Source organism: Salvelinus alpinus, chromosome 17 (assembly GCF_045679555.1).
Source record: "Salvelinus alpinus chromosome 17, SLU_Salpinus.1, whole genome shotgun sequence".
Taxonomy (NCBI): domain Eukaryota; kingdom Metazoa; phylum Chordata; class Actinopteri; order Salmoniformes; family Salmonidae; genus Salvelinus; species Salvelinus alpinus.
Genome location: NC_092102.1, coordinates 34761914 through 34785931, shown reverse-complemented (window position 1 = coordinate 34785931; position 24018 = coordinate 34761914). Strand labels below are relative to the sequence as shown.

Here is a 24018-nt window from a genome sequence, read left to right as displayed (position 1 = left end):
GACTTCAGTCTTCAACCAATCATTACCCGCGAGTACAAAGAAGGGCGTGTCTTGTTTTAAAGAAGTTGAATGGGTCATTGCCCTGATAGACTTTGTCAGACAGGCAAATCATTCAAGATTAGAATAACTGCAAAATTCAACACTTACAAAAAATATATATATCGAAATAGTCAACAAACGCACAGTACAAAAAATTACACAGAAAATAGAAGCAAATCACTTTATACCTACTGCTGATGATGGATAACCCAGTCACGACAGAACTGCACCATAACAGAACGCACAAATGCATAAAATGTTATACAATTAACCAACAAACCACTTAGTAAAACAAATTACTTTACAAATTAACCATATAATATTTTGAAACGAAGATAATGGTTGAGTACAACAATGTCACCCATTTACAGTTCAGAGATGAACACAAAAACGAATCACATTTTAATTGGTCACATACAGTACACATATTTTGCAGATGTTATCACAAGTGCAGCAAACTGCTTATGTTTCAACCTTCAACAGTGCAGTATACCTAACAACACAAAACAATCCCCCCCCCCCCCCCAAAAAAAAATGAAGGATTTCAAAAAATATGTAAATGTATATACAGTACAAGTCAAAAGTTTGGACACACCTACTCATTCAAGGGTTTTTCTTTATATTTACTATTTTCTACATTGTAGAATAATAGTGAAGACATCAAAACTATGAAATAACACATATGGAATCATGTAGCAACCCCAAAAATTTAAAACAAATCCAAATACATTTTAGATTCTTCAAAGTAGCCACCCTTTGCCTTGATGACAGCTTTGCACACTCTTGGCAGTCTCTCAACCAGTTCCATGAGGAATGCTTTTCCAACAGTCTTGAAGGAGTTCTCACATATGCTGAGCACTTGTTGGCTGCTTTTCCTTCACTCTGCGGTCCAACTCATCCCAAACCATCTCAATTGGGTTAAGGTCGGGTGATTGTGGAGGCCAGGTCATCTGATGCAGCACTCCATCACTCTCCTTCTTGGTCAAATAGCCATTACACATTCTGGAGGTGTGTTCTGGGTCATTGTCCTGTTGAAAACAAATGATAGTCCCACTAAGCCCAAACCAGATGGGATGGCGTATCGCTGCAGAATGCTGTGGTAGCCATGCTGGTTAAGTGTACCTTGAATTCTAAATAAATCATAGACAGTGTCACTAGCAAAGCAATCCCACACCATCACACCTCCTCCTCCATGCTTCACGGTGGGATCCACACATGCGGAGATCATCCGTTCACCTACTCTGCATCTCACAAAGACACGGTGGTTGGAACCAAACATCTCAAATTTGGACTCATCAGACCAAAGGACAGATTTCCACTGGTCTAATGTCCATTGCTTGTGTTTCTTGGTCCAAGCATGTCTCTTCTTATTATTGGTGTCCTTTAGTAGTGGTTTCTTTGCAGCAATTCAACCATGAAGGCCTGATTCACGCAGTCTCGTTTGAACAGCTGATGTTGAGATGTGCCTGTTACTTGAACTCTGTGAAGCATATATTGGGATTGCAATCTGAGGTGCAGTTAATTCCCCATTTCTGAGGCTGGAAACTCTTCCTTTCTTGTGGAGAAACAGTTTCATCATAGAGCTTGATAGTTTTTGTGACTGCGCTTGAAATAAACAAAGTTCTTGAAATCCGGATTGACTAACATTCATGTGTTGTAGAAATGATGGACTGTCCTTTCTCTTTGCTTATTTGAACTGTTCTTGCCATAATATGGACTTGGTCTTTTATCAAATAGGGCTATCTTCTGTATACCACCCCTACCTTGTCACAACACAACTGATTGGCTCAAACGCATTACGAGGGAAATAAATTCCACAAATGAACTTTTAAGAAGACACACCTGTTAACTGAAATGCATTCCAGGTGACTACCTCATGAAGCTGTTTGAGAGAATGCCAAGAGTGTGCAAAGCTGTCCTCAAGGCAAAGGGTGGCTATTTTGAAGAATCTAAAATCTGAAATAAACATATATATACTTTTATAGTTACTACATGATTCCATATGTTTTATTTCATAGTTTTGATGTCTTCAATATTATTCTACAATATAGAAATAGTAAAACATTAAGAAAAACCCTTGAATGAGTAAGTGTGTGCAACATTTTTACTTGTACTGTGTATATACAGTGTATATATATATATATGAGTATGAGAGTATGAACAGTATAGACAGTATATGAATAGGAAAGGTGTGTACAGCAGTAGTTATATAGGGTGAGCCTTGATTAGAATACAGTATATATGATATGGGTAAAACAGGAAGTAAACATTATAAAAGTGACCAGTGTTCAATGACTATGTACAGTGCCTTCGGAAAGTATTCAGACCCCTTGACTTTTTCTACATTTGGTTAGGTTATTATTCTAAAATTGATGAAATAGTTTTTTCCCTCATCAATCTACACACATTATTCTACACACAATACCCCATAATGACAAAGCAAAAATCGTTTTTTAGACATTCTTGGGTATGAAGCTACAAGCTTGTATTTGGGGAGGTTCTCCCATTCTTCTCTGCAGATCCTCTCAAGCTCTGGTTGGACGGGGAGCGTCGCTGCACAGCTATTTTCAGGTCTCTCCAGAGATGTTCGATCGGGTTCAAGTCCGGGCTCTGGCTGGGCCACTCAAGGACATTCAGAGACTTGTCCCGAAGCCACTCCCGCGTTGTCTTGGCTTTGTGCTTAAGGTCGTTGTCCTGTTGGAAGGTGAACCTTTGCCCCAGTCTGAGGTCCTGAGCGCTCTGCAGCAGGTTTTCATCAATGATCTTTCTGTACTTTGCTCCATTCATCTTTCCCTCAATCCTGACTAGTCTCCCAGTCCCTGCCACTGAAAAATATCCCCACAGCATGATGCTGCCACCACCATAGCAATGGTGCCAGCTTTCCTCCAGATGTGATGCCTGGAATTCAGGCCAAATAGTTTAATCTTGGTTCCATCAGACCAGTGAATCTTGTTTCTCATGGTCTGAGAGTCTTTAGGTGCCTTTTGGCAAACTCCAAGTGGGCTGTCATGTGCCTTTTACTGAGGAATGTCTTCCATCTGGCCACTCTACCATAAAGGCCTGATTGGTGGAGTGCTGCAGAGATGGTTGTCCTTCTGGATGGTTCTCCCATCTCCACAGAGGAACTCTAGAGCTCTGTCAGAGTGACCATTGGGTTCTTGGTCACCTTCCTGACCAAGGCCCTTCTCCCCCGGTTAATACGTTTGGCTGGGCGGCCAGCTCTAGAGATTCTTGGTGGTTCCAAAGTTCTTCCATTTAAGAATGAGGCCACTGTGTTCTTGGGGCCCTTCAATGCTGCAGAATTGTTTTGGTACTCTTCCCCAGATCTGTGCCACAACAGAATGCTCTCTTGGGTCTCTACGGATAATTCCTTCGACCTCATGGCTTGGTTTTTGCTTTGACATGCATTGCCAACTGTGTAACCTTATATAGACAGGTGTGTCATTTCCAAATAATTTCCAATCAATTGAATTTACTATAGGTGGACTCCAATCAAGTTGTAGAAACATCTCAAGGATGATCAATGGAAACAGGATGCACCTGAGCTCAATTTCGAGTCTCATAGCAAATGGTCTGAATACTTTTGTATGTTTTTTACTTGTATTTATTTTATTTGCAAACATTTCTAAAAGCCTGTTTTTAGCTTCGTCATTATAAGGTATTGTTTGTAGATTGTTGAGGAATTGTTTTTATGTAATTCATTTTAGATTTAAGTTGTAACGTTACAAAAGGTGGAAAAATTCAAGGGGTCTGAATACTTTCTGAAGACAGAACTTTGGAACCATAAATGGAAGAACTTTGGAACCATCAAGAACCTCTCTAGAGCTGACCAGCCAAACTGAGCAATCTCTAAACTGGAGTTGACAGTAGTTTTTCAGGACAACAAAAGTTAATTATTTATAATATTAACAACTCATGCTCTACTTTGGACAGTAGCTCCAAAAGTACATGAGACACAGTTTCAAACCACCATCCCCTGAAGCCCTAATGTCCAGTATCGGATTATAGTATGTCAGTGCCACATTTAGCATCCTGCGGAACAGGCCCCTGGTTCCTCCCCAGCCTCTCCTGCCCTCTTAGACCCAGTCCATCCCGCTGGTCTTGGGCAGGTGTCAGGGCTGGACGGTGGGGTGGTGAGACACGGCTGCAGCGGCACAGACTCCCAGGGGTCCTCAACCCCTGCAACAACACAGTCCTGGGGCAGCCCGGCCAGCCGTAACATTGCCGAACCCCCCACAAACCCTCTCAGCCCCCCAGCCAGTGCCCGTGAGGCTGCCCTGAGCCCCCCTGCCCGCCTTCGTCGCCCTGATGCTGCCCCCCTACCTCGCCCCAAAGCAAGTTCAGTCAGGAAGCCCAGGCTCTGGGAGGGGAGGCTGAAGAGCGGCAGCCCCCTGAAGAGCTCAGGCAGGGGGCGGGAGCCGCCGGGAGGCACAGACTCAAACTGCACGAGGGTGAAGCGTTCGCCGGCACGGCCCTGCAAGTAGTCCGCTAGAATGCAGCTGAGCGAGGCACTGAAGACATCCGAATATGGAGAACGACACCCCACCCCTGACTCCCCATCCTCGTCACACCCCCTCCACCAGAGAGTATCCCTCTCCCAGCCCCGGCTGCCCCGACTGCCCCACTCCTCAGCCCTCTCCCAGGCTGCCTGGGTCAGCACCAGCACCACTTTCCCCCCCTGTCTCTGCAGGCGATCAAGCCGGGAGTGGAGCCATGGAACTGGTCCCAGGACACTGAGCTCGGCCTGGCTCCACAGGTCTAGAGATACACTGAAGCCCAGAGAGGAGAGAGACAAGCCCAGACGACACACCAGCCCCAGCACAGCCTGATCATTGTCAGGAGGGTACAGCAACACAATGTGGCCACCTCCTACTGCACCTGAGAGAGAGAGAGAGAGAGAGAGAGAGAGAGAGAGAGAGAGAGAGAGAGAGAGAGAGAGAGAGAGAGAGAGAGAGAGAGAGAGAGAGAGAGAGAGAGAGAGAGAGAGAGAGAGAGAGAGAGAGAGAGAGAGAGACAAGAGAGACAAGAGAGACAAGAGAGACAAGAGAGAAGGTAGAGAAAAGAGAGGGAGAGGGGGAAGGACGGAAAGAGAAGAGCGGCAGAGAGAATGAGATCAAAGGAGAGAGAGAAAAAGGGATAGAGAGAGAGGGTGGTTATTCTTCTGAAGCATGAAGAAAGAATATAATTGGATTCAGATATAATTGGAGACAGTGAATTGTGAGGGAATGTTTTAAAGGCTTATCTTACCTTTTATGTCTTCATCTTTCAACCATCTCCACACATATCCTGTGGGGGAGATAAAAAGTGCAAGAATAACAATGAGGTGTGTGTGCTATAGTGTCCTAGCCTCAGTGCCAATCTGAGAAATTTGATTCACACTCTCGAAAATGTCAGGCTGGCACCCAGGCTAGTAGTATTATATTCATATATAGTTAATACATTTAGTGATTAGATAGCTTCAGAGATAGCTAATAATATTGATAATATATAGCTGCATCATTAACCTTTGAGAGCACCATGTATGACGTAGGCCCCAAGTATTGCCAAACAGATTAGTAGCAGCCCTATCAGGAGAGTCAGGAGCCATCGGTTCCGTGGTGCTATAGGGGAAGTCAGTCTGATTACATACAGCTGTGGACCAATGCCTCATAATCCATCATTGTATCCATTATTTCTGCCAAATATCCTCTTTAGCTAATTTAGCACTAATCTCTATGCTGCGCATTATAGAGACACAGATTAACCAAAGACCTAACCTGTTAATAATTCAGTAAATTTCACTCCTAGTAAAAAGGGTTCCAAAAGGGTTCTTCGCCTTTCCCCATAGGAGAACCATTTTTGGTTCCAGGTAGAACCCTCTGTGAAAAGGGTTCTACCTGGAACCAAAATGGGTTCTGCAAAGGGTTCTCATATGGGGACAGCAAATGAACCCTTTTGGTTTCTAGATAACACCTTTTTTCTAAGAGTGTGGGTCAGTTGCATTAATGAATTGATGACCATTTAACCAATACTTAGTACAGCCAAATACAGCATACAACCAGTTTAGAACTATAGGTAAACCTTATAAAATGTAACATATTGACCATCAGGGGTGAAATGCATACTTGCAAATGGACACAAGGGATCCAGCTTTGTATCCATCCCCTGTACTTTCATCTAGACAACAAGAAAAAGTGCGGTGTCAGACATAAACACTTACAGTACTGCATTTCAGAGTAAGTACAGGCTCACAATTTCATTTAAACAGTGCACTCTGTCCACAGGTCAGTGGAGAAGTGTTTACCTGGACACACAGAGCAGGATGAGGGTTCACATTGATGAACTCTCCTCTTTTCTGAAAAAACAACAGAAACAGAAACTCAACAGTCATGTTCAGTAAGGTCAAAGGTGAAGGGTAAGTCGACCTCACACGGTAGGCCTTACCCAGTGTCCGTGGAGAGTGGGCATCCACCCGGCATGTGTGTGCTTGTGCATCCTCTGCCTGGAGCCCTTCAACTCCTCGCAATGCCCCCCCGCTGAGCCCCTTCTACACAGCCACAGTTCCCCCTCCAGGCGACAGGGGGCAGTCACGTTCCAACTCAGCACTGTGCCGTTCCCCACGTTCGTCTGAGCCTCCTCCACTGACAAGGACACGTTGTTATCCCACATTCTTCTGAAAAGCTCTGAGAGAGACATTTGGGTATTACAATAACAAATGTTTCCAGTCCAGAGTCAAGAGTTCTGCGGTAGGGAAGGAATCTAATTGAACCCCTTACCTTTGTTGTTCATGAAGGGGCAGATCTCTCTGCGTAGATTCTGTCCCTTCCACCAAACCTGTTGTTAAGCAACATACAAGGAATGTGCACAAGTGACTCCTGCATTACAATGATCATGAATCTTCAATTCAGCATTGGAAACAAGTTGTTCCGAGCAGCAGAAGAATCAAGCAATGTTTACCTGAAAGCACAGACAGGGCGCTATAGACCTCAAAGGAATGCTCATCTCTCTCTGGCTCTGAAAGAAGAAGAAAGGGCGTGAGAAAGAGAAGGTGACAGTGAGGAAGGAGGTCACAGCTTGACCTTGTAAAAAAATGTGTGACTTTTCTTTATACATACTGACCCACTTCTGGTATCTGCAAGGTTCTCCAGTCCCGAACATCTGGCACATGCCCATCTCACTGGTCGGTGTCTTGTTAGAACTGTCCAGTTGGAGCACAGCCACACCTCTCTTCTTATCAATCACAGCTCTGAGCTTGGGCGCTGAGACATATAGTACCGGTCAAAAGTTTGGACACACCTATTCATTCAAAGGTTTTTCTTTATTTGTACTATTTTCTACATTGTAGAATAATAGTGAAAACATCAAAACTATGAAATAAAACATATGGAATCATGTAGTAACCAAAAAGTGTTAAACAAATCAAAATATATTTTATATCTGAGATTCTTCAAAGTAGCCACCCTTTGCCTTGATGACAGCCTTGCACAAGCTTTGTATTCTCTCAACATGCTTCATGTGGTAGTCAACTGGAATGCATTTAAATTAACAAGTGTGTCTTCTTAAAAGTTAATTTGTGGAATTTCTTTCCTTCTTGATGGGTTTGAGCCAATCAGTTGTGTTGTGACAAGGTAGGGGTGGTATACAGAAGATAGCCCTATTTGGTAAAAGACCAAGTCTATATTATGCAAGAACAGCTCACATAAGCAAAGAGAAACGACAGTCCATCACCAGACCGAAACATTAAAGGAAGACAGAGTTATCTCTTCTGCAGAGGATACGTTAATTAGAGTTACCAGCCTCAGATTGCAGCCCAAATAAATGCTTCACAGAGTTCAAATAACAGACACATCTCAACATCAACTGTTCAGAGGAGACTGCGTGGATCAGGCCTTCATGGTCAAATTGCTGCAAAGAAACCACTACTAAATGACACCAATAAGAAGAAGAGACTTGCTTGGGCCAAGAAACACAAGCATGGACCTTAAACCGATGGAAATCTGTCCTCTGGTCCGATGAGTCCACATTGGAGATGTTTGGTTCCAACCGCCGTGTCTTTGTGAGATGCATAGTAGGTGAACAGATGATCTCCGCATATGTGGTTCCCACCATGAAGCATGTGGGAGGTGTGAGGGTGGGGGTGCTTTACTGGTGACACTGTCTGTGATTTAATTAGAATTCAAGGTACACTTAACCAGCATGGCTACCACAGCATTCTGCAGTAATATGCCATCCCATCTGGTTTGGGCTTAATGGGACTATAATTTGTTTTCAACAGGACAATGACCAAACACACCTCCAGGCTGCGTAAGGGCTATTTGACCAAGAGTGATGGAGTGCTGCGTCAGATGACCTGGCCTCCACAATCACCCAACCTCAACCCAACTGAGATAGTTTGGGATGAGTTGGACTGCAGAGTGAAGGAAAAGCAGTCAACAAGTGCTCAGCATATGTGGGAACTCCTGCAAGACTGTTGGAAAAGCTTTCCAGGTGAAGCTGGATGAGAGACTGCCAAGAGTGTGCAAAGCTGTCATCAAGGCAAAGGGTGGCTACTTTGAAGAATCTAAAATCTAAAATGTATTTGGATTTGTTTAAAACCTTTTGGGTTGCTACATGATTCCATATGTGTTATTTCATAGTTTGGATGTCTTCAATATTATTCTACAATGTAGAAAATATATATATATTTTTTCTTTTACGTGAATGAGTAGATGTGTGCAAACTTTTGACTGGTGCTGTATATCAAATGTCAATCAATAAGAGATATAAAGGTTTAAACTAAAGCAGGTACAGTATAATACTATGGGGATGCAGGGTTGCATTACAAATTACAGTGACTCACCATCACATTCTTTCACAACACTATCTAGGTCTGGGGAACAAACTAAGAGAAAGAGAGGGGTAGTCAAAATACATGATCTGAGGAATGTACACTACCGGTCAAAAGTTTTAGAACACCTAACCATTCAAGGGTTTTTCTTTATTTTTACTATTTTCTATATTGTAGAATAGTAGTGAAGACATCAACGCTATGAAATAACACATATGGAATCATGTAGTAACCAAAAAAGTGTTAAGCAAATCAAAATATATTTTAAATTTGAGATTCTTCAAATAGCCATCCTTTGCCTTGATGACAGCTTTGTACACTCTTGGCATTCTCTCAAACAGCTTCATGAGGTAGTCACCTAGAATGCATTTAAATTAACAGGTGTGCCTTCTTAAAAGTTAACTTGAGGAATTTCTTTCCTTCTTAATGCATTTGAGCTAATCAGTTGTGTTGTGACAAGGTAGGGGTGGTATACAGAAGATAGCCATATTTGGTAAAAAACCAAGTCCATATTATGGCAAGAACAGCTCAAATAACCAAAGAGAAACGACAGTCCATCATTACTTTAAGACATGAAGCTCAGTCAATATGAAACATTTCAAGAACTCTGAAAGTTTGTTCAAGGGCAGTCGAAAAACCATCAAGCGCTATGATGAAACTGGCTCTCATGAGGACTGCCACAGGAAAGGAAGACCCAGAGTTAACTTGAGAAATTCCTCAAGTTAACTTTTAAGAAGGCACACCTGTTAATTTAAATGCATTCTAGGTGACTACCTCATGAAGCTGTTTGAGAGAATGCCAAGAGTGTGGAAAGCTGTCATCAAGGTAAAGGGTGGCTATTGGAAGAATCTCAAATATGAAATATATTTTGATTTGTTTAACACTTTTTTGGTTACTACATGATTCCATATGTGTTATTTCATAGCTTTGATGTCTTCACTATTATTCTACAATGTAGAAAATAGTAAAAAATAAAGAAAAACCCTTGAATGAGTAGGTGTTCTAAACCTTTTGACCGGTAGTGTATGCATATCAGTAACATCTTTATAGTACAGCTATGGTATTGTGGTATAAAGAATGCCACTTACCATCTTCTAAGGAGGGGATAGTGGTGGTAACTGAGGTATATAATGCGTGGACGATGACTGGACTTCCATATTGTACTGGCTCTGGCTCCAACAATATCGACAGCCACAGCTACAGAAGTCAAACATGAACCTATTACATACTAGGCTATATGTTCTGTCCACTAAACAACTCTAGTAGTGCCCAAAGTTACCCAAAATAACCCTAACATTTTTAATAGACAACAGTTTAATGACAGGCGATAAAGGGAATGTGTACCTCGGGAGGGTGCTGGTCCCCCAGAGCTGAATGGATCAATGTAAATGTCACTTCTTTGCAGCGATTCAAAATGTTTGGGTAGCTGTAACACACGGTTACAGAGGCTGCTGGAACACACACACAGTAGGAGAGACAACAAAGCAAGTTATTTACCATGAGAAAGTGCAAAAGACACATGAACAGTCAACCACAAGTTTAGATTGAGTGACTTTCATTAATTTTACTTGACTGACTTGTACGCCCAAGGAGTGTGTCTGGGTGTGTTTTCTCTCTTTTGACACACTCTTTTTGATTACCTGTTGTGCTGCGTGGCATTCCTAAGAGACTCTCTTCTCTTAATTCCTTCTGGTTAGAGCTGTCATCTTCATCACTGTAGTCACCAGACACTTCCTGGTCCTTATGTTTATCTGTGACAGCAGAAACAGCAACAACATGTAATGTGCTGAGAACAGCAGAAACAGCAACAACAAATGAGAACAGCAAGAGTTAAGAATAACCTGCAAAAGCCCCACAACCTATCAATACAACCTATCAATACAACCTATCAATACAACCTATCAATACAACCTATCAATACAACCTATCAATACATCAATACAACCTATCAATATAACCTATCAATACAACCTATCAATACATCAATACAACCTATCAATATAACCTATCAATACAACCTATCAATACAACCTATCAATACATCAATACAACCTATCAATACAACCTATCAATACAACCTATCAATGCATCAATACAACCTATCAATATAACCTATCAATAAAACCTATCAATACATCAATACAACCTATCAATATAACCTATCAATACAACCTATCAATACAACCTATCAATACATCAATACAACCTATCAATATAACCTATCAATACAACCTATCAATACAACCTATCAATACATCAATATAACCTATCAATATAACCTATCAATACAACCTATCAATACATCAATACAACCTATCAATATAACCTATCAATACATCAATACAACCTATCAATATAACCTATCAATACAACCTATCAATACATCAATACAACCTATCAATACAACCTATCAATACATCAATACAACCTATCAATATAACCTATCAATACAACCTATCAATACATCAATACAACCTATCAATACAACCTATCAATACAACCTATCAATACAACCTATCAATACATCAATACAACCTATCAATATAACCTATCAATACAACCTATCAATACATCAATACAACCTATCAATATAACCTATCAATACAACCTATCAATACAACCTATCAATACAACCTATCAATACATCAATACAACCTATCAATACAACCTATCCATACAACCTATCAATACATCAATACAACCTATCAATACATCAATACAACCTATCAATACATCAATACAACCTATCAATACAACCTATCAATACAACCTATCAATACATCAATACAACCTATCAATATAACCTATCAATACAACCTATCAATACATCAATACAACCTATCAATATAACCTATCAATACAACCTATCAATACAACCTATCAATACATCAATACAACCTATCAATATAACCTATCAATACAACCTATCAATACAACCTATCAATACAACCTATCAATACAACCTATCAATACATCAATACAACCTATCAATATAACCTATCAATACATCAATACAACCTATCAATACAACCTATCAATACAACCTATCAATATAACCTATCAATACATCAATACAACCTATCAATACATCAATACAACCTATCAATACATCAATACAACCTATCAATACAACCTATCAATATAACCTATCAATACAACCTATCAATATAACCTATCAATACATCAATACAACCTATCAATACATCAATACAACCTATCAATACAACCTATCAATATAACCTATCAATACATCAATACAACCTATCAATACAACCTATCAATACATCAATACAACCTATTAATACATCAATACAACCTATCAATACAACCTATCAATACAACCTATCAATACATCAATACAACCTATCAATACATCAATACAACCTATCAATACAACCTATCAATACAACCTATCAATACAACCTATCAATACATCAATACAACCTATCAATACAACCTATCAATACAACCTATCAATACATCAATACAACCTATCAATACATCAATACAACCTATCAATACAACCTATCAATACAACCTATCAATACAACCTATCAATACATCAATACAACCTATCAATACAACCTATCAATATAACCTATCAATACATCAATACAACCTATCAATACAACCTATCAATACATCAATACAACCTATCAATACAACCTATCAATATAACCTATCAATACATCAATACAACCTATCAATACATCAATACAACCTATCAATACAACCTATCAATACATCAATACAACCTATCAATACAACCTATCAATACAACCTATCAATAATACATCAATACAACCTATCAATACAACCTATCAATATAACCTATCAATACATCAATACAACCTATCAATACAACCTATCAATACATCAATACAACCTATCAATACAACCTATCAATATAACCTATCAATACATCAATACAACCTATCAATACATCAATACAACCTATCAATACAACCTATCAATACATCAATACAACCTATCAATACATCAATACATCAATACAACCTATCAATACATCAATACATCAATACAACCTATCAACCTATCAATACATCAATACAACCTATCAATACATCAATACAACCTATCAATACAACCTATCAATACATCAATACAACCTATCAATACATCAATACATCAATACAACCTATCAATACATCAATACATCAATACAACCTATCAACCTATCAATACATCAATACAACCTATCAATACATCAATACAACCTATCAATACAACCTATCAATAGAACCTATCAATACATCAATACAACCTATCAATACAATCCTGCTGTAGGTATGGCATGCTCCTGTCCCAGGCACAGTGACTTCCTGTTGGAGTTAAGGTTAGTTGTGTAGTTAGGGATAGTGGTATGGTAGAGTATGGACTAAAGACTGTGGAATAGCATCCAGACATCACAGTTGCAGCCGTAGGGCTACCTTTGATCGTGAAGTAGACCGTGACTCGCAGGCAGGGTTTGCAGTATTGGCCGTTGGTGCAACACAGAAACACGCTGAGCTCCAGCCGGCTAACTTTCACAAGACCCTTCATGCCAGGAAGGGCAACATCTAAGATGCAGAAGGGACAGAGAAATCGATGGAGAGAGACAGAGAGAGAGAGAGAGAGAGAGCACATCGCACATCGTTACAACACTGAATACATACACAATATAACATTTGTAATGTCTTTATTCTTTTGGAACTTCTGTGAGTGTAATGTTTACTGTTCATTTTTATTGTTTATTTCACTTTTGTATATTATCTACTTCACTTGCTTTGGCAATGTTAACATATGTTTCCCATGCCAATAAAGAGAAAGAGAAAGCGAGAGAGAGAGAAAAAATAGAGAAAAAGAGAGAGAGAGAGAGAGAGAGAGAGAAACAGAGATAGAGACAAAGGGAGCGGGAAGGGTTAACCTATCACAATGTCATGATAAGTGTTCCAATATATTTTGGCTTTTGACGGACTATATATGATGCTTTGTATGGTCTCACCTTTTACACTGCAGTCTGTCAGGCCCTAAGGAAAGAGCAGAGAGAGAGTGATTTCTTACAACATACCAGACCTGACATCTGATTGTGTAATTATTATTTAAATACATAGTAATACTTCCACTTAATATACGTGACACATTTTCTTCCGTTTAACTGCACACAACTACACTATAGGTCAATTTTCATGACCTTGCTCCCAGAACCGAATCCTTGGAAATGGTCAACAGCAGTGGAGATGGAACACTCAAGCCCTAGGATTGGGTGTCACGCTCTGGCCTGGTCATGAATACATAATGAGCATTAAAACTTTGATGTGTCTGTGTGTGCTACAGTACAGACTGAGGTACATCGCATCTGTCAATCAAAACATAAATCTGCTCACTCAAACTGATCAAGTGTTTAACCAGCGCTGACCCATTCCCGTTTTCCACATTTTGTTATGTTAACCCTTGTTCTAAAATGGATTAGAAAAAAATGTAAATCCTCATCAATCTACACACAATACCCCACAATGACAAAGTGAAAACCGAAATACCTTATTTACAGTTGAAGTCTGAAGTTTACGTACACCTTAGCCAAATACATTTAAACTCAGTTTTTCACAATTCCTGACATTTTATTCTAGTAAAAATTCCCTGTCTTAGGTCAGCTAGGATCACCACTTTCTTTAAGAATGTGAAATGTCAGAATAATAGTAGAGAGAATGATTTATTTCAGCTTTTATTTCTTTCATCACATTCCCAGTGGGTCAGAAGTTTACATACACTCAATTAGTGTTTGGTAGCATTGCCTTTAAATTGTTTAACTTGGGTCAAACGTTTCGGGTAGCCTTCCACAAGCTTGCCACAATAAGTTGGGTGAATTTTGGCCCATTCCTCCTGACAGAGCTGGTGTAACTGAGTCAGATTTGTAGGCCTCCTTGCTCGAACACTTTTTCAGTTCTTCCCACAGGTTTTCTATAGGAATGAGGTCAGGGCTTTGTGATGGCCACTCCAATACCTTGACTTTGTTGTCCTTAAGCTGCTTTGGAAGTATGCTTGGGCTCAATGTCTATTTGGAAGACCCATTTGCGACCAAGCTGTGACTTCCTGACTGATGTCTTGAGATGTTGCTTCAATATATCCACATCATTTTACTCCTCATGATGCCATCTATTTTGTGATGTGCACCAGTCCCTCCTGCAGCAAAGCATCCCCACAACATGATGCTGCCCCCGTGCTTCACGGTTGGGATGGTGTTCTTCGCCTTGCAAGCATCCCCCTTTTTCCTCCAAACATAACAATGGTCATTATGGCCAAACAGTTCTATTTTTGTTTCATCAGATTAGAGGACATTTCTCCAAAAAGTACGATCTTTGTCCCCATGTGCAGTTGCAATCGTAGTCTGGCTTTTTTATGGCGGTTTTGGAGCAGTGGCTTCTTCCTTGCTGAGCGCCTTTCAGGTTATGTCGATATAGGACTTGTTTTACTGTTGATATAGATACTTTTGTACCTGTTTCCTCCAGCATCTTCACAAGGTCCTTTGCTGTTGTTCTGGGATTGATTTTCACTTTTTGCACCAAAGTATGTTCATCTCTAGGAGACAGAACGCGTCTCCTTCCTGAGCAGTATGACGGCTGCGTGGTCCCATGGTGTTTATACTTGTGTACTATTGTTTGTACAGATGAGCGTGGTACCTTCAGGCATTTGGAATTTGCTCCCAAGGATGAACCAGACTTGTGGAGGTCTACCATTTTTTTTCTGAGGTCGTGGCTGATTTCTTTTGATTTTCCCATGATGTCAAGCAAAGAGGCATTGAATTTGAAGGTAGGCCTTGAAATACATCCACAGGTACACCTCCAATTGACTCAAATGATGTCAATTAGCCTATCAGAAGCTTCTAAAGCCATGACATCATTTTCTGGAATTTTCCAAGCTGTTTAAAGGCACAGTCAACTTAGTGTATGTAAACTTCTGACCCACTGGAATTGTGATACAGTGAATTATAAGTGAAATAATCTGTCTGTAAATAATTGTTGGAAAAATGACTTGTGTCATGCACAAAGTAGATGTCCTGACTGACTTGCCAAAACTATAGTTTGTTAACAAGAATTTTGTGGAGTGGTTGAAAAATGAGTTTTAATGACTCCAACCTAAGTGTATGTAAACTTCCAACTTCAACTGTACATAAGCTTTCAGACCCTTTGCTATGAGACTCGAAATTGAGCTCAGGTGCATCCTGTTTCCATTGATCATCCTGGAGATGTTTCTACAACTTGATTGGAGACCAACTGTGGTAAATTCAAAAATTGGACATGATTTGGAAAGGCACAGACCTGTCTATATAAGATTCCGCAGTTGACAGTGCATGTCAGAGCAAAAACCAAGCCAAGAGGTCGAAGGAATTGTCCATAGAGCTCCGAGACAGGATTGTGACGAGGCACAGATCTAGGGAAGGGTACCAAAAAATGTCTGCAGCATTGAAGGTCCCCAAGAACACAGTGGCCTCCATCATTCTTAAATGGAAGAAGTTTAGAACCACCGAGATTCTTCCTAGAGCTGGCCGCCCGGCCAAACTGAGCAATCGGGGGAGAAGTGCCTTGGTCAGGGAGGTGACAAAAAACTTGATGGTCCCTCTGACATAGCTCCAGAGTTCCTCTGTGTAGATTGGAGAACCTTCCAGAAGGACAACCATCTCTGCAGCATCCACCAATCAGGCCTTTATGGTAGAGTGGCCAGACGGAAGCCACTCCTTCATAAAAGGCACATGACAGTCCACTTGGAGTTTGCCTAAAGGCACCTAAAGGACTCTCAGACCATGAGAAACAAGATTATCTGGTCTGATGAACAAGATTGAAGTCTTTGGCCTGAATGCCAAGTGTCACGTCTGGAGGAAACCTGGCACCATCCCTACGGTGAAGCATGGTGGTGGCAGCATCATGCTGTGGGGGTGTTTTTCAGCAGCAGGGACTGGGAGACTAGTCAGGATCAAGGGAAAGATGAACGGAGCAAAGTACAGAGATATCCTTGATGAAAACCTGCTCCAGACCACACAGGACCTCAGACTGGGGCGAAGGTTCATCTTCCAACAGGACAACAACCCTAAGCACACAGCCAAGACAACGCAGGAGTGGCTTCGGGACAAGTCTCTGAATGTCCTTGAGTTGCCCAGCCAGAGCTCAGACTTGAACCAGATCTAACATCTCTGGAGAGACCTGAAAATAGCTGTGCAGCGACGCTCCCCTTCCAACCTGGCAGAGCTTGAGAGGATCTGCAGAGAGGAATGGGAGAACCTCCCCAAATACAGGTGTGCCAAGCTTGTAGCTTCATACCCAAGAAGGCTCAAGGCTGTAATCGCTGCCAAAGATGCTTCAACAAAGTACTGAGTAAAGGGTCTGAATACTTATGTAAATGTATTATTATTATTTTTTAATTCAAATATTTATAAAAACCTGTTTTTGCTTGTCATTATGGGGTATTGTGTGTAGATTGAAGAGGGGAAAAAAAACATTTTAGAATAAGGCTGTAATGTAGCAAAGTGTTGAAAAAGTCAAGTGGTCTGAATACTTTCCGAATGCACTGTATCCCAGACTAGATCAGGAATTTAGTTTCCTCAGAGAGAGTTGCAGGTACTCTAGTTGTGACTTCTTTCTGACAGCCTCCTGCTAGATACGACATATGGCTGTGCATGGTGCGTGCACGTGAACTAAAGCTTGTCTGTGTGGTTGGTTTTTGCATGTGTCCTCCACATATGACAGCTCACCCCCCACCCACTCATGTAAACACATACACAGTCCGCATTCATTTACATGTGGTAAAGAAAGCAACACAAGTGTGCGCATGCACATCCAAGCACACAAGCACACACATATATGGCTGACCTGAGGCTGTCCTGAGTACACAAAATAAATAGGGTGGTACAGGTGGGATTCTCATAAGCAGTTATATTCAAACATTGTTGTAGTACAGATCACACCAACATGCACAACATATGACTTAATGGAAAGTACAGGTCAAAACATTCCATGACCCCATCCAGCATCATCAGAGAACAATCTGAGTAGATTGTCATAATGCTAAAACTATACAACCACACGGTAACGCTTCATCTTAAGGGGCCCTTATTGTTATAGTGTAATTACACTATAACAAGTATTGTAGTTAATTGTAATAACTCCTAGTTACACTGTAATAACAACATGTAACTGGTGGTAATTGCAGCCTGTAATTACAGCGGAGTAACAACAAATGCTAGTTACCACGCTTGTTACAAATGTTAAAGTTTCCGATAGCATCCCGACTCACCATATTGGTCAGTGCTATCCGGGATCCTTGGGACGTCCTTACTCTAAAACCTAACCCTAACCTTAACCCTTAGCCTTACCTTGACCTTAACTATAACCCTTACCTAACCCTTAACCCTTACCTGAACCATTTTAAATGTCAACTTCAATGGAGTAAGGATGTCCCAAGGATACTTACCAATCATACTTTTATGCAATAGCTATACCTTATCAGTATGTAGTCTAAATACAGTACTTGCACTATTAGCTTTATAATTGAAATAATACAAAAATCAATAAACAATTTAAGAAAACCTGACAGGCCTAATGTTAATTTGCTCCTTCTTTTACCTGGTCGCAGGTGAGTCGATGTGCGCCATCTATCATCTCTAGTGCACCTGCAGATGGGGACCTTAGCTGCAGCAGTAACAGAAGGACAAAGTGAGTGCATGGGAACAGGCGAGCCATTGGCACTACAACACCCCGTACAGCGCTTCTGCGTCCAAGGTCCAGGCCTTCCTGTGCCAGCGCCCTGTCCGGAAAAGTGAAGGTAGTTGCACAGATCAGACTGATTCCTACACCATTACCTAGAGGCAAGATAATTATACTTGTCACAACCCAACATGTACTGGCAGTCCCCCAAAGTCACAGTGTTTCTCAGTGAGTTCTTCCTGGGCACTGAAACTGGACCTGCCGAAGATCCTGGGCTGCTGGAGAGGTAGGCTTAACAGGATCCAACCTGGCTGAGAGGGAGAAGGGAGGGGGGGGTAAGTTAATAAATTGCAAGCTGAAGTAGGCTACTAAAACTTTAAGCAGGCTACATTTCTGTATTGAATAAGATACATTTCTCAAGCACAGAACTAACTAATAACTGTATGTAATTCATATATTGATGCAGAGCAACTAATTAATATTTCAATTTCAAAAGTTAACTTCAATTTGACTTACAGTTGTCTGTGTGGACATGCACCTCCTGTATCAGGTTGATCGACAGTTCTCTAGCTAGTGATGCGGGTGCTCTGTGACACTACACCCAATCTCCTGAAAATATCTCAAATGGCATTCTATGAATGTAGAGTGACTGTGTGACAGTCAGGAGGAGGACAGAGGGGAGGTGTGTTTACCTGAAAAGGTGGCTCAATTGCACTGCATGGAGTTGGCAGTTAGATTTCTTGCTATTTTGCTTTTTTAGTAAACCATGAGTCCAGTGGTTCTGAAAATGATGCTTAGACAGACTCTGCTGCTTTCCACAGTCCACTAACAGGCAGGCACAGAATTTACAGAAGTTCAGTTACAGTAGGCTAAACCCCTAAGGTCGAGTCTTATCAGCCTGTAATGAAACATTGTTAGCGTTTCTTTCTCCACAAGAGCTTAACCATTAACTAGTGACCTGAGATTGGCATGAGAGGTGAACTGAGGTAAATATCTAAAGTAGGCAGTCATTGTTCCATAGCCACTCTCAGGGCAGGCTGTCAGGTTTCAGCTGTTTCATGCTTTATGGTCTGATCCCAGGAATTCATTGGCACAGGCACACACACACACACACACACACACACTTTATTATTCTTTTGCATAACAGACTTAGTTTGTTAGTTAGCTTGTTGACTAAGCCGGGGTATGAATGAGATGGTTAGATGTAGGTTAGAGATGGGCTATGCCAGGTACAGTATGTACTCTATGCCATACATACAGTAGTGTCTCCATTTTTTTCACCTGATCAGTCCTGTAAGTCTGGCTTGTTGTTTCGCAACATCAACCGGCTGTCAGCTCATTTGTTTTACTGATAACATCACTCGGTTGAGTGGGGCAGAAATTACAGGTTGTTCTGAGTTCAGTTTAATGGAGAGCACCTATCATCACACACCTGCAATGTTGACAAGCTTTAAATAGGCAGCTTTTCCACACAGATGCCTGAGGGAATAATGTTGATGTATGTTTGCTTAGCTGCTGTCAGAAAGATAAGCATGATGGACTTTGAGACAAACTTACCATAGATAATACATAGAACAATAATGTCTATAGACGGCATAAATGCAGAAGTTATTTTTATGAGGCCAACAGCTAATACCAAAGTGAAGGATATTTACAAAATAATACACATTTATTTTATTTTACAAAAGAGCATTTCAAACTGTATGCAACAGGCACTTATAAGCCCACACACAATGGTAGAATGATAGATAGGGTAAACGCATAAACATTTGTTCTGAATACAGTTCATTTTAAAGGGGGCAATCTGCAGTTCAAACAATAACAAAGCGTTTCCCCGCCACTGTCTCAGTAAACAACCTGAGGGATGGGGCTGAAGAAACATAACCACTCTCAAATTGTAACGGCTGTCTACCTCCTCATCCTCGGACGAGGAGAGGAGAGAAGGATCATCAGACCAAAATGCAGCATTTGGGAAATAAGCCATCTTTTATTTGAAACGACGATGATGGCAACACGGAAAAACAAAACACTTTCAAAAATACAAAACAAGAAAACGAAGTAGACGAAACCTGAACATAAACTTACATAATAAAACGTAACACTTACGGACAGGAACAGACTACATCGAAACGACACGAACAACCGAACAGTCCCGTATGGTGCAAGACATAACACAGATACGGAAGACAATCACCCACAAACAAACAGTGAGAACACCCTACCTAAATATGACTCTTAATTAGAGGAGAACGCAAAACACCTGCCTCTAATTAAGAGCCATACCAGGCAACCACAACCAACATAGAAACAGATAACATAGACTGCCCACCCAAAACACATGCCCTGACCTAAACACATACAAAAACAACATAAAACAGGTCAGGACCGTTACAGAACCCCCCCCTCAAGGTGCGAACGCCGGGCGCACCAGCACAAAGTCCAGGGGAGGGTCTGGGTGGGCAGTTGACCACGGTGGTGGCTCCGGCTCTGGACGCTGTCCCCACACCACCATAGTCACTCCCCGCTTCTGTCTTCCCCTCCCAATGACCACCCTAAAACTAACATCCCCTAAATGAACGGCCAGCACCGGGAGAAGGGGCAGCACCGGGACAAGGGGCAGCACCGGGACAAGGGGCAGCACCGGGACAAGGGGCAGCACCGGGACAAGGGGCAGCACCGGGACAAGGGGCAGCACCGGGACAAGGGGCAGCACCGGGACAAGGGGCAGCACCGGGACAAGGGGCAGCACCGGGACAAGGGGCAGCACCGGGACAAGGGGCAGCACCGGGACAAGGGGCAGGTCCCGGCTGAGGGACTCTGGCAGATCCCGGCTGAGGGACTCTGGCAGATCCCGGCTGAGGGACTCTGGCAGATCCCGGCTGAGGGACTCTGGCAGATCCCGGCTGAGGGACTCTGGCAGATCCCGGCTGAGGGACTCTGGCAGATCCCGGCTGAGGGACTCTGGCAGATCCCGGCTGAGGGACTCTGGCAGATCCCGGCTGAGGGACTCTGGCAGGTCCCGGCTGAGGGACTCTGGCAGGTCCCGGCTGAGGGACTCTGGCAGGTCCCGGCTGAGGGACTCTGGCAGGTCCCGGCTGAGGGACTCTGGCAGGTCCCGGCTGAGGGACTCTGGCAGGTCCCGGCTGGACGGCTCTGGCAGGTCCCGGCTGGACGGCTCTGGCAGGTCCCGGCTGGACGGCTCTGGCAGGTCCCGGCTGGACGGCTCTGGCAGGTCCCGGCTGGACGGCTCTGGCAGGTCCCGGCTGGACGGCTCTGGCAGGTCCCGGCTGGACGGCTCTGGCAGGTCCCGGCTGGACGGCTCTGGCAGGTCCCGGCTGAGGGACTCTGGCAGGTCCCGGCTGAGGGACTCTGGCAGGTCCCGGCTGAGGGACTCTGGCAGGTCCCGGCTGAGGGACTCTGGCAGGTCCCGGCTGAGGGACTCTGGCAGGTCCCGGCTGAGGGACTCTGGCAGGTCCCGGCTGAGGGACTCTGGCAGGTCCCGGCTGGACGGCTCTGGCAGGTCCCGGCTGGACGGCTCTGGCAGGTCCCGGCTGGACGGCTCTGGCAGGTCCCGGCTGGACGGCTCTGGCAGGTCCCGGCTGGACGGCTCTGGCAGGTCCCGGCTGGACGGCTCTGGCAGGTCCCGGCTGGACGGCTCTGGCAGGTCCTGGCTGGACGGCTCTGGCAGGTCCTGGCTGGACGGCTCTGGCAGGTCATAGCAGGACGGCTCTGGCAGGTCATAGCAGGACGGCTCTGGCTGGTCATGGCAGGACGGCTCTGGCTGGTCATGGCAGGACAGCTCTGGCTGGTCATGGCAGGACGGCTCTGTAGGGAGGAGAAGGAGAGACAGCCTGGTGCGTGGTCTAGGCACTGGCTGCGCTGGAGAGGAGGAAACAGCTGGAGAGAGAACCCGGAGAGACAGCCTGGTACGGGGGGCTGCCACCGGAGGACTGGTACATGGAGGTGGCACCGGGTATACCGGACCGTGAAGGAGGACACGTGCTCTTGAGCACCGAGCCTCCCCAACCTTACCAGGTTGAATGGTCCCCGTAGCCCTGCCAGTGCGGCGAGGTGGAATAGCCCGCACTGGGCTATGCAGGCGAACCGGGGACACCACCTGTAAGGCTGGTGCCATGTACGCCGGCCCGAGGAGACGTACTGGAGACCAGATACGTTGGGCCGGCTTCATGGCACTCGGCTCGATGCCCAACCTAGCCCTCCCAGTGCGGCAAGGTGGAATAGCCCGCACTGGGCTAAGCACGCGTACTGGGGACACCGTGCGCTTTACCGCATAACACGGTGTCTTACCAGTACGACGCCTTCTACCTCCACGGTAAGCACGGGGAGTTGGCTCGGGTATCCTACCCGGCTTTGCCACACTCCTCGTGTTCCCCCCCCCAAGAAATTTTTGGGTCTGACTCACGGGCTCCCAACCGCGTCGCCGCGCTGCCTCCTCATACCAGCGCCTCTCAGCCTTCGCTGCTTCCAACTCCTCCTTGGGACGGCGATATTCCCCTGGCTGAGCCCAAAGTCCTCTACCATCCAGGATCTCCTCCCAAGTCCAGGAGTCCTTGTTGCTCTGTTGAGCATTCCCTTGCCGCTTGGTCTTAGCGTGGTGGGTGATTCTGTAACGGCTGTCTCCCTCCTCATCCTCGGACGAGGAGAGGAGAGAAGGATCATCAGACCAAAATGCAGCATTTGGGAAATAAGCCATCTTTTATTTGAAACGACGATGATGGCAACACGGAAAAACAAAACACTTTCAAAAATACAAAACAAGAAAACGAAGTAGACGAAACCTGAACATAAACTTACATAATAAAACGTAACACTTACGGACAGGAACAGACTACATCGAAACGACACGAACAACCGAACAGTCCCGTATGGTGCAAGACATAACACAGATACGGAAGACAATCACCCACAAACAAACAGTGAGAACACCCTACCTAAATATGACTCTTAATTAGAGGAGAACGCAAAACACCTGCCTCTAATTAAGAGCCATACCAGGCAACCACAACCAACATAGAAACAGATAACATAGACTGCCCACCCAAAACACATGCCCTGACCTAAACACATACAAAAACAACATAAAACAGGTCAGGACCGTTACACAAATTCCTAGACAGAGCTATGGATGCAAGAGCTGACCATCGTTTTAACCATGTTTTGAGGCTAGGTTATGCAGTGTATGTTTACAATAACCTTTTTTTAAAAGGTTTAAAAAGTGGAGTAAAACAAGCAAAATATTATTTGGGTTTCTGATGGGGTATGCCAGTTGAACTAAGCTCATGAGGCCTTATTAGGTTATATTCTTCAAGAATAAATGGGTATATATAATTAATGTATAAGTCCAAAAATGTATGTACTAATGACAGATTGCCCCTTTAAACTTTAATGAAAACTGCTCTGCCTCTGTTAACTGCTTATGTACAAACACAACCTACTAGTCAAAAGCTTGGCTGG

General features: G+C 43.2%; 1 protein-coding gene and 1 long non-coding RNA gene across 2 annotated transcripts in view; one reads left to right on the top strand and one right to left on the bottom strand.

Annotated features, from left to right (window-relative positions):
- Positions 1-206: 206 nt before the first annotated feature.
- Positions 207-18591, bottom strand: LOC139542828 (interleukin-17 receptor C-like). Its single transcript, XM_071348701.1, is given in 17 exon segments — positions 207-4147; positions 4150-4917; positions 5287-5325; positions 5544-5639; positions 6144-6195; positions 6323-6373; positions 6463-6701; positions 6795-6852; positions 6976-7032; positions 7138-7277; positions 8858-8899; positions 9934-10042; positions 10190-10296; positions 10486-10596; positions 13297-13425; positions 13851-13875; positions 18463-18591. Coding segments are annotated over 17 exon segments (2172 nt in total). The 5' UTR covers positions 18580-18591; the 3' UTR covers positions 207-4115.
- A 124-nt stretch (positions 18592-18715) lies between these two features.
- LOC139542829 (uncharacterized) overlaps positions 18716-24018 on the top strand; it is a 34514-nt gene continuing 29211 nt past the window's right edge. Inside the window, exon 1 of the long non-coding RNA XR_011668555.1 lies at positions 18716-18829. This is a non-coding gene — a long non-coding RNA (uncharacterized lncRNA). The remainder of the gene's footprint in view (positions 18830-24018) is intronic.